The sequence below is a fragment of the Agelaius tricolor genome, unplaced genomic scaffold (genome assembly GCF_023055355.1).
Source record: "Agelaius tricolor isolate 1412-34295 unplaced genomic scaffold, bAgeTri1.0.p SCAF_18, whole genome shotgun sequence".
Lineage (NCBI taxonomy): Eukaryota > Metazoa > Chordata > Aves > Passeriformes > Icteridae > Agelaius > Agelaius tricolor.
Window position 1 is genome coordinate 8,538,797 of NW_027269278.1, and position 12,086 is coordinate 8,550,882.

At 40.2% G+C, this 12,086-nt stretch overlaps 1 protein-coding gene across 14 annotated transcripts in view; it reads left to right on the forward strand.

Moving 5' to 3' along the window:
* The window catches only part of RAPGEF6 (Rap guanine nucleotide exchange factor 6), a 122,737-nt gene that overhangs the window by 64,051 nt on the left and 46,600 nt on the right, over positions 1-12,086 (forward strand). For all 14 annotated transcript variants that reach the window (XM_071443186.1, XM_071443188.1, XM_071443185.1 and 11 more), the window contains one exon: positions 11,186-11,317. In XM_071443186.1, coding sequence (XP_071299287.1) covers positions 11,186-11,317 — 132 coding nt within the window. The remainder of the gene's footprint in view (positions 1-11,185; positions 11,318-12,086) is intronic.

The window sequence follows — 12,086 nt, forward strand, 5'->3', positions numbered from 1 at the left end:
CAAGCCATCCAAAACTTCTACAGCCCCCCCCAAAATTTTGAAGGGATCTGTTCATGTTGTTTGGTAACTCTGAGGAGAAGTGTGCACAGGATTAAACAAACTGATGTGCTGAATCAGATCTGAGATATGCCATTTTGGTTTTAGCTGAGCTTTATACTAAAAATCTGTTTCTATGACAAGTATTTTATAATAATACATAATACAGCAAAATAAGTCATGTCAGAATTTTAAATATGTAAGTTAAATATGTAAGCTTCAAGTTTAACTTGAAAATGTCAAGTATTTTGTGTTTGGAAACTAGAACTTAGATTTATGTAGATCTGTGCCAGAATTGTTTTAATCAGCTGCTTTTAAACTGGTACAGGACAGTAGTCTGAAAATGGGCTGTTGACTCAGTTGTAATTACAGCTGTTCTGGATGTGCCAGTGTGATGATCCATGGATTGAATCAGAGCAAGATGAAGTCATATTTCTTATGACTAATCATAAGGGGTAGGCTTTTGTGAAGGTAGAACACTTCTGAAGGTTAACCTTAGCCTAGGGAGGTTAATTGGAGTGGCTGTGGAGGAGCAGAAGCCAGCCTAGGAGCTCTGTGGACACCTGAAGGAACTCTCCAGTACCAGGTGTCTCTGGGTCCTGGTGTCCACAGCACTTTCCATAGCACACACTGTTAGTGCTGCTCTCCCCCTCATCCCCCAGACACTCCATGGCTTTTGGCTTCCAGAAGTAAAGGTGCAGAGCTGACTTGTGTAAAGCAATCAATGCATTCCATTTCCCTGCATCAAGAGCTGTAAAAGGAGGATGAACAGAGGGGGAGAACAGTGAATGTGTACCTGCAGTGCCCTTTCAGGCTGGTTCTTGTGGAGGTCAGCGCATTTCTGAGGACTGCTGAGAACTGGAAACGTGTCTGAGAGACATCACCCTGTCCTTGGCAGGAGGAGATGATGGCTGTGTGCATCTGGAGGAGCCAGCAGTGGGGCAGAACTGCCCCTTGTGGGGGATGCTCTCTACCCTGGGGACTGTGCTCCTGCTGGAAGGAAAGGCTGTGGAAGATGGGATGAACAGATGCAGGAGTCAGTAAGGAAACGTGGGGAGGATGACAAGCAGTGAGCAGTGAGGTGAGCAGTGATCAAAGCTGTGCCAGCTGTGGAGCCACTGTGGCTCTGGAAGAGGATGAGGAAGATGGAGGACTTTGCATCACGTTGGTGGAGATCTGTCTCCACAGGCTGGTTCTGTTGGCAAGCACAAGAGACATTCAGCTTACATGAAACAAAACTCCTGTGATGCCAGTGCAGCGTTTGAAAGAAGAAAATAATTCACAAGTAATAATTCACAAATAATTCACAATCTCAGCAAGATTTTGGTTGTCTTTGTAATTCTGATCATAACTTTGTTCAGTTGTCTGTGATGCACTTTGTGGTATTGGACTCTTAACTGTAGCTGTGCTATGAAGTCATTATGAAGGAGAGCTCTAAACTTAACAATTTAGGTGTGGAGGGTTTTTCTGTAATAGAAACTTTATGCACATCTTAAGAATTTTCCAAGCCTGGAATGTACCCACAGTAACTGTGTGAAGCATGAGGGTCTGATGGGGCAAGTATGGAGTGATTGGATAATGTTTCTATAGAGGCTATTTAAAATGGATGCTTTTTGAGATAATGCACTTTTTATAGAAAATAAGAGTTTTTGAATTAACATTTAAGCTTTTAAATTTTTTTTTCCTGAAGCAAAATAGTTTAATTCAAGATCCCAGGTGCACGTGAAACTTATCTTATGGCAGTAGATGGTAATTTATTTTCTCTAGGCTTCTGTGCTCTTCTCTTTCTGCTGTTTGATATAAATCTAATAATGTGAAGCATGGTAATGATACATTTGCTCTGTAAAAGTTTGTGTTTGGGTTAGAACAGAAGACTTAGAGTAATTTTTCAGTCCCATTCCTATTTCTGGTGTCCTCTCAGAAGGATGTGGTACCATTTTTGGTTATTCATAACTAAAATCAGTGTAACCTCATCTTCTGATTCCAAAGGGCATCAGCTTGATCTCCAGGATCTTGAGTTGGAACCTTCATGCAATTAAAGATTTCATTTCAGTTCCTCAGAAGAAAAACAGAGCTTTGATAGTGTGTCCTTGATTTGATTCGATGTCATCCTTATCTCTGCTGACGTGCTTACATGGAAAGCAGCCCCAGTAATATGAATTTTAAATGTTTTCAGGGCAAATACACAACTGGTCCTTTGCTTTATTTTTTCAGTCACTTTTGGTAAGGTCTTTCTCTTCCCCTTAGTCCTGCCTTTCCCACCAGTCTCTGTGTCTGTGCTGTAGCTCCAGCCCAGCTTTCAGCATCTCAGAGCTGCCATCCCTTGCTGTGCTTGCTCTCTGAGCTCCTCTCCTGGCTCCTCATGGTTCCCTTCCCTCCTGGGAGCTTTGCATTGCATGGTTTAGCCCTCTTTGGAATTTTTGGGGTTTCAGCCAGCTCCTCAGAGTATTCATGGTCTCTCCTACCCTATGTTTTCTGATCCTTTTCCCCTTCACCCACTGCTCAGAAGGATTGCTTTGATTCTCCATGTTTTTTGTGGGGGCACAGCCTCTTGGTTCCTCAGTGCTCTGATTCCTGGGCATTTGGAGAGTGAGGGCTTGGACTGACAAATGACAGTTCTTCTTACACTTTGATACAAGTTTTAACTCTGTTTTCTGTAACCACTTGCAGGATACTTTTTGTAAAACTTCCTAAACTATCAGGCAAAAAAATGCATTTAAGATAAAAACAGTTTAGTATGAGCTGTGTGGCCATTTACTCCAGAAAACTTGGAGTTTCTTATACTCTGGTGTATAGTATGTTAAAGTTAAGTGCAAGTGCACGTTGTGCTACTTTTCAACAGAAAAAGCCTTTTCCTGAAGTATTGTTTTTATGGGAAATCAGTTCTTACTATGCAAATAAACACCTATCTGTTAATTTATTTCCTCCTAGACTTTGGTTTAAACCTGCTTTGTTAGAATTCTCCTGACAGCTACAGCCTAGGCCAGAACCACCCTCTTTTGCTCCTCTCGCTTCCACGAATGCATTTCTTGCTGAATACAGAAAGAAAATGTGGAAGCACCAATGGAAGGCTGGTGCTGCTTTGGTTTTTTTGCATGTACAGTATCCAAGGGCCTCTTGCACAGCTCCTGGCTCAGAGGTGGTGCTGGCTGAGGCAGTGTGCTCACTGTGCTCCTGTGTCCTTGGAGCTGCTCGGTGCATCCCAGAGCTGATTGGCACCTGCATGTCACTGCTGTGACGTAGGGCTGTGGCAGTCTGAGGATGTGTAAAGAGGAATTGTCACCCTGCTGTATTTTGCCAATCCCTGCAGCTAGCAGCTGATAAATTATTTAGTGGATGAAGGTCGATGGAGGTGTGGAATTTTATGTGCCCTGCTGTAGTGGTTTAGGATGAGAGTTCCCAAATGTCAGGCTGCTGGAGCTCCTGGTTCCTTGTAGAGCTGAGCATCACTAGTCCCCATCACATTTTTTCTACTGCAATTATTTACACAAGGCACTTTTTACTATTGTATTAATTTTCAGTGGCGAGAACAAAGAGTAAAATTTGGAGTAAAATAAGTCTTTTTGAACATTCCTGTTCCATATTCAAAATAACAAAAACACAAGCCTTGACATTTTTAAATATGTTACTTTGTGAATGGACCAGAGGAGAGTTGTTCTTCATTTTTTGCAACCATCACTTACGTTTTCTTGCTGGATATTCCCTTTATAATGGGTTTCCCATCACTACTGGTACAATTTTTTGTGGGTGAATTTTCAGACCCACTTCTTCTCCAGAGCTGAGTTGTTTGCGTGTCAGACACTTGGCATTATCGTGAGTTAAGGCATAGTAGTAATCTATAATTTAAACATATGAAAACCAAATTAAAATTGCATTACATGTGTGGTTTAAGGCAACACCAGAATATAGTTTGAAATTCTGTCCTCATATCACCTTATTGTAACTAAGGAAATGTAATACTTCAGAGAATTTTAATTTCTATGTGCTATAGGAGCCACAACGACCAAAATGCTCTTGGCTACCAGAGGCAATAAACAGCCTCTAGGGATTATTAATTCTTCCAGATGGTTTTTATGTGTTATGTGTGTTTTTTTACCTTCTTGTAAGCCTAGAGATATTTTAGGAAGGCTTCAGGAATAGTTTCTGAGGCACTGCAAGGCTGCCACGAATGATGTCAACTTGGTCCTTATTTCTTTTTCATGTGTGTAGTATAGATAAAACCAGGAGTAGATACTGTAGATAGTGAATTAAAACATTGAAATAAATATTGTCATGAAGTTTGTGTAGTTGGATAGGCACTGAGGTTTTTTGCATTATGTTATTAAAGGCACAGGATTTTATCTGGACCTGTTGGTTAAAAAGCTTGAGCCATCACTTGGCTTTAAAAACAACAAAAACCTCACCCCCCAGACATCATTGTTGCTTTTTAAAAGCTGAAGAAATCTGGTTTTGTGCCACTGGTGAGCCATCTGTGGTCTTTAAGGAGGAAATGGTTTTGTTTGCATTAAGTCTGTGGACTGATGTCAGCATGGGTAATTCAGCTGGGCTCATCTTATTCTCTCTGTGGACACCTAAGTGGCCTCTCTTTGTATCTCAGAGAAGCAACTTTGTCCTCTCACATTAACACAGCTCTATTTTGAACTGGAGGAGAATTGTGGCTTGTATGTAAAAGGTTAATATAAAGCAGATTTAATTTATACAAATCCTTGTGAAAAAGATTACTGAAAATTCTGCAGAACAACTTCAGAGAAGTTGTGGGTTTTAGTGGTTTCTTGTTGATTTACTGGCAGGATATATGAGATGATTAAAATAATTTACTGATGCCAAGAAAAAACATCCAAGAGGCTTGTTCCTTTTTCATTTCTTAGATGGCATGAATGGGATGCAGGAGAGCAGAAAGTGGGATATAGAAAGGATTGCAAGTGAGCAGTGCTGCTCCTTTTTCAGTAGGTTGTAGAAAGGAAAAGTAGAATGAATTAAATAAATTAGTTATCTTGTGATCAAGCTAATGGTGGAGACACAAGCACATAGTGAGACCATCAAAGCAACTTGTCAATAAGATGGTGGAATGTAGAATTTGCTGAAGAACTAGTTCAATATTAAAGGTAAGAAAGGTGTTGAATCAAGGGTATCAAATAAAAAATGGTGTTTGAAGGGACTGGAAGGACATGGTCACTGAAAAGGGAGAGGTGGGAGCTGGAGAATTCCTGTTTCAGAGGACTGGGGTCCTGTTCAGCTCTTTGATGATGTGGTCTTTTTAGTTTGGCAATTTGGTTTAATATTTAAGACTTCAGACCAACATTTTTTTTTTTAACTGGCTTCTTGTGACAGTCCAGGCTTTCTGTGTCATCTGAGAAAGGAAAATTGCTGTCCTTAAACCACTTGGGTATGGTGGAGGCTGAGCAGGAGTGTTTCCTAAGGCTCAGAGGTTACCCAGTGTCATCACAGTTAATGCTCCGAGCGTGTGTTAATAGGTTCCAGCTTACAACAGTGAAAACCTCTTAATGGAAAACCTCAATAAACAAAATGCTAAAAAAAATGTGCTTTAAAATTGGGACTGTTTGTCTTGTAGAGCTGGTTTTCACACTGAGTTGGGGGGGTTTTTCAGTGGCCCAGCAGCTGAATGTGTGCCCTGACACCCCAGGGCTGCACTGCGCTCGTCCTCGGGTGTTTTATGGAAAATAACTCCTGTGTTGTTTCTGAATATTGGTCTTGCTGGCAGCATTTCAGGGAACTTCAGAAAAGCAAATAAGGTAGAAGGTTACTGACAGTCTGTAAAACCAAGGACAGAAAATTTGCTTATACAGCCTGGAAAAGGACAGACTGTTCTCTCAGAGGCTGATGCTTCTGCTGTGTCCAGACTGCATCGATTGGTTGTAAACATCCATATGGGCTCCTAGAAAAACTTTGCTACCAAGGAGTTTTAAAGAAAGGGACAAACCTTTTGATTCTTTATTTCCCTTTTTCTTTCCATTAATTTGAATTTGGAATGGGCCAGAAGAGTGCAGTGGGTTGTGCTTCCTCTAATTGTTTTTATCCTCATGATTTTATCCCACTGTCCTTATTGTGGGATCTTTTTGAATGTGTTAGATATACATACAATTTACTGCAGGTTAAAACACAGTGGTGAAGCTTTTACACACAGGAAAAGATAATTCATAAGTCTTTTGTCCCTCTGTCAAGAATATTTTGCAAATTCATATTGCCTGTGCCTTTTCGGCATGTGTTTTTTGGTTTTCCAAAGTGTAACAGTAAACACTGATACTTATTTTCAAAACTTGTAGCACAAAGGCACAGAGATGGTTTTTCCTTAGGGCAGAGAGACCAGCAAATCCTAAAGTAAATTGCTATGGAAATAAAGGATGAAGAGCATGGTCTCTGCCAAAAGAGGTTCTACTGATTCCTTTCCATGAAAAAAAAAAAAGGGGAATTAGAAAAGTAAAATGTCGCAGTTTGGCCAGTCTGTGACAAAACTTAACTTCTGAATTCTGGTTGCCTTTCTCTCCATTTAAACACTGCAGTGGCTTTCTATAGCCTTTATTTTTAGCAAACCCTCTGTAGGGAGAACATGAAGGGAGGTTGTCCTCAGGCTGACCATCACTTTGTGTCCTTTTCAGCCAAGTTGATGGGCGGTCATCTTGTCAAAGGTCACGTCATTTGCTCTGTTGGACAGAGCATGTGCAATCTTGAAAGTCTGTTATAGCAAAATTAGGTTTTAATTTAATTCCCTTGTATTCTGTGTGACTTCACTGCTGAGAGTAAATGGTGTTTACGTGGGAAGTAAATGTCACTGCAGATGCACTGTCCTTGTCTGCTGGCCTGTGAGTTGGGCCATGGATCAGAGCTTACACTCCAATTAATTTCAGAATTACAGACACGAGACTTGGTGTGGATACACAACCTTGTACTCACCTTTGTTAAACTTTGTACTGTCCTTGCTGGAGAACAGAACCTCAGCTGTCTCAGGGAGAGACCATCACATCATTATTCTGCTCTTGTTTCCAAACTACTTTTAGAAAGTCGGTAACTCTATAAAACCAAGATGTCCTGATGTCTCTTAAAAAAAACAACCAAACAAAAATAATCAAATAAAATACTTCTTTTAAGTAAACTTTGTATTATGTAATAGGAGAAAGGACAGGTTTGGGGCTTGCAGAGTTTTTTGGAGTTTCTCTGGCTTGGCAGCAGGAGTGCTGCATCTCCTTGCACTGGTGCTAGGTGGCTGCAGCCATGAAATTGATGGAAAAAGCCAAAATTCCTGCTGGTCCTTTGGAGTCTTCCCCTCAGGTTTTCAAGTCTGCTATGGGGGGAGAGTTTAGTATTTTGTGCATCTCATCTTTTATTAAATGTTACTCAGTGCTGGCTTTTACACTCCCATGTCCTCTCCCACCACCTCCTCTCTTTCCTGGCTGAGGTGACTGACCGTGGCTGTGTCCTGACAGGTGAGATGGGATCAGCCTGTGAACCCTCTTCCAAAACTTCAAATTCCTTTAACAGAAACAAGTCCAGGCTGCTGGTGCTTCTGGGTTTGTGTGGCATGGCAGGCTGATGCTACCATTAGGATGAGCTTCTGAAGGATTTAGTCTTTTTTTTCTCTCCTTTTTCCTCTTGCAGTTTGCAATATTGCTTTAAAAATTCCTAGTTGATCCAGGATTTTTTGATGTAATCACCAACTGTGTTTTCCTGACTCAGGGGGGGCCCAGAGCTGAAGGTGGCTATGCTGATGATAACTTCTATTTTCTTAACTTTCTTTCTGGTACAGTTCTGAATTGCAGTGTGGCATTTCAACGGGGGGTTTGTTCCTAAATATCCCTTTGTTGGGAAAGGTCAGTCACAAGGATGTGCTGGCACTGATGCAGGGACAGGCTGTGCCAGCATGTCAGATGCACTCATATTACAATTCCAGATTATCCCTTCTTGTGAAAAAATGAAATTGTTGTGGTTTAAAGTAGCAACTAAGTAGTCTGTTGGAGTGTTTATCAGAATGTTTGTGGTTTTCCTGTCTGGGGGTGCTGGGGCACATAATTAGAAGATACTGCAGATCTAAACATCTGCATCCAAAAGCATCTAATACGGGTATAGTTGGACATTGCTGTGTGGACCTTGTTTCCCAACACAGGATTTTCAGGATACTGATGCTCTTGTAACAAGAATTTCTAAGTTTCAGAAAAAAAGTCACAGTCACCAATAGTTAAGACAATTTTATGTCACTTGCAGCAACTTCCCAGCCACAACCAGCAAGAGCTTCCTGTGTCCGCTGTCATGTAGGTACAGAAACATCCTCTCTGTATCTTGCTGCCTGGTGAGCTCTGCAAGAAAGAACAATCACTTTGGGTAATAAAAATGACATACAAAAGACAGAAGCTGTGATTTATTTTGGGAGATCGAGTAGAGTGGCAAGCAGTACTTTAAAGGTCACTTGTCTCAAATAAACCTTATCTCTCTCTCAAATTTAAAGAGATATTGGGATGTTTCCTTGCATCTAACTTGCATTAAATGTCTTTTGCAAGAATATATTGCAAAGTCCAGCAGGACTTTGCATCATACATACCCATGTGCTTTATAGGTGATGGCAGTGAAGGGGAGTGCTGGCAGGGGGATTGAAGAGCAGTTTTGATTAATTAGTTGTTCAGAAATACTCCTTTGGGAAGGCTGGCAGTGCTTTGATCATCAGTGGGTTTTTGTGAAAATGACACACAAAATATATGCACAACCTGTTTATTTTGAGAGCCATGTCTTGTTCCATCAGTACTTAGAATTACAGAATCACAGAATGGTTTGTGTTGGGAGGGACCTAAAAGCTCATCTTGTCCCAAGCCCCTGCCATGGGCAGGGACACCTTCCACTAGACCAGGTGGAGCCCCACTTCTCAGTCTAGGTGTGGAAGACAGTGTTCATCACAAGAATCTTAAAATCTCAAATAAATTAGAGAAGACAAACTGTACATGGCAGCGCACATGTGTGGGTGCTGGGGTGCCTTTGAGCCAGACCAGGCTTTAACAGCACCAGTTGTTGGTAAAGAGCAGCACCTGCCATTGTTCTCCTGGGAAATCCTGCAGAATTGGTTCTACTCTTGGTCCTGCTCACTGTTTTACTGGAGCTGTTTTGAAGGTTTGAGAATCTGGATAGAAGGGAGCTTAAATTAGATTTCCTTATGTCTGTGTTACCACAGTCAGCATTGGATTTGATCATGGACAAAAAGATTGAAGCTGAAGTTGGAGCTGTTTGTTGGAGTAGGGAGGTTATAAAGGTGGGGACAGCCTGAAGAGTTTGCAGGAAACCTGTGGGCTTTAAGCTAGAGCCAGTGGATCTGTGTGGGGTGATTTGTTCTGTAATTTCCTAAAACTCCTGGATGTTAGATCAGCTCTTCCCCTGTGCTGACAGCTCTTCCATGTATGGCAGCTCATCCCCAGTGCTGCTGGCCACCGGATTGAATTTTGTCACCTGAGTGCTTTGACCTTTTTGCTGTTCTCAAATCCTCAAAATAGGTATTTTCAGCCTGTAAAACTTTTTCTGGTGGCTAAACATAGGCTTTAAAGTGTTGTGTTTCCTTTGTATTTAGATCAAGTTCACTGCAACTTAAGTTCCCTAACCCTTATTCTGCCAACCTCCTTTCTTCCCCCTACTGCTTGAACTGGGCTTTTTGTGGGATTTTAGCAACCTTTTGCTTTTCAGACTTTCTCCTTTTCATGTGACCATAGATATGAATTTACAGGCTGGGTATTTTATTCTTTCTTTTGTTAGTTAAAAACAAAGCTAGAATAAGGTAAAAATTCGGATAGTGAGGAAGAGTAATGTTTGCTTTCATAGCCCACATGGATTGTTGTGTTTGAGTAGTCATTGCCAATGAGAATGTCATTGGGAGTTGCAAGGGATGCAAGATCCCTCATGTTCCTTATCACAATTTTAATAGTGAAATTACATTGCATTTGTCGGAGGGTCTCAACAGTTTTTTCCCTGGGTGTGGGGAAGGTTTGGCAAGACCTCTGGTGCCATCTGTGTTTTCGGAAAATATGTGAACTGGTGTTTGGTGAAGTACTTCTCTTGTGTGTTCTTCAGATAATGGACATGGAATTGTGATGGTAAATCAAAACCTGTTTATCACTTCTCTTAAGTTTAATCAATATTTATAAAGTTGATACCAGCTCAAGACTGTTTTCCAGTATTGGCCTTTAGTTGATGCTGTTGGAGTAGTTTTGGACTTTTTCTGCATCAGAACTTTTTTTAAAAAGAAATAGTATGTAACTTGTATAATTAAAAAATGATAAAAGCACATAGAGAATCTGTGATTCCTTGATACAGTGTGCTTTTCATGTAGTTGAGAATAATTAAAAAAAAATTTATTAAATTTTATTAAATTTTAATAATTCGGTATTTTAAAAATAAGTATATATGACAAAAAATAAAAAAGCAGCTGAATTAAAGGACTTCATTTGACAGTATCCCATGCAGTTCTAAGTCTCTAAAAGCTACTGCTGTTTTTTTTCAATAGAAAGAATATGGTTGTGAACTTCACATGCAAATTTAGATATCTGCATGTGTGTTCATTTACAGATAGATTTATAAAATAGGAGTGCTGTTGTACATAGCTGTACCCAAAATTCATAATATTCTTTCTGTGTACTCGTTTCTTTAAAGAAAATTTAAAGCCCTTTACAGACCAAATGTTTTATTTAGATTACATTACTTTTAGTTCTACACTGATATTTTCTAAAGGTTATTCCTGAACTAAGGTGCATAAATTGAACTTATAAGGAGGAATCCTGCTTCTTCATAATGGATTGCAATGTCATCTCAGGTTAAATACTGTGTGCTGTTTGGCCAGTGTCATATATTTGTCATCTTGGGGTATGTCACTTAGCTGTTAATATCCAAGACCTTTTTTGTATGAAAGGTGCATTGTTTTCCATCAGTTTTATGAAAAGTGAAGTGTGATTGGGTCAGCTTAGTCTAAACTACCTTTTTCTCAAAATGTATGTCAAGTTACAGGTTCAAATTCTGTTTGATTTTGATTCGATAATTCTGCAATTCAAATACAAATTTAAATGTGTGACCAAAGTTTTATGAAAAACTTTGTCTTCAAATCAAACTTACACATCTTGTTTTCCTTTCTTTTTCCTACCTTTCCCCAAATTCCTGTTGTTTTCAGCTTCCAGCTGACCTTACCAAGATGCACCTCACGGACAATCCTCATCCGCAGGTGACGCACGTGCCCTCCAGCCAGTCAGGCTGCAGCATTGCCAGTGACTCTGGGAGCAGCAGCCTCTCTGATATTTATCAGGTAAGACTGCTGTGGTTTCATAGCTCTCCTTCCTTGATGTTACATCCATTCCATAAACAGGAAGAGTGATCCTTTATCCAAGACTGGGTAAAACCCTCTTGATGCTTCCACCTATCCCTGTGCTGCCCATGGGGCTCATCACTCCCACAGACATGCAGCAAGCTGATGTTTGTAAAGCTCTTTTTGTTGCTTTTCACATCTTTCTGTACCACCAAGTATGCTGTGGCTTTTAAAAGTAACATTTGTTGATTCATGGGATCATTTTCCTTTCTGAAACGGAACAAATCTCTTGAAATCAGCCTGGTGTTTCCAATGCCGTCCTTGATTATTTATATTTATTGCTAATAGCAGATGTTCAGTTCTACAAACAAAAGTGTGGTAATAAACCCACTTTGTACTAATTGACTGTGGAAATTCTAGTGTGGCTTCCTGAGAGAAGTTGGCTGAAAGCCAGAGATAGCTTCATTTGTTTACTGATAATACACTTAATAAGTTACCTGTCTTGTGTCAAATCACAGAGCTCATTTCATGGGTGTTTGTGCTCTGATTGATGAGGGGATTCAGCTTAGATTTGTATTGATCAGTAGTTTCACAGCTTTTCCACTTCCAAGTTGCAGTCTGACCACAATACAGAATATACAGCAGTTGTTAAGCATGGTGTAGGTGTAACTTGATTTTAGACACCTGTTCCTTTTTCTTAGGTGCTGTCTGGATATTATTTCTATGCTGGAAACAGATCAATGATACCTAGTTACAATATATTGCTTAG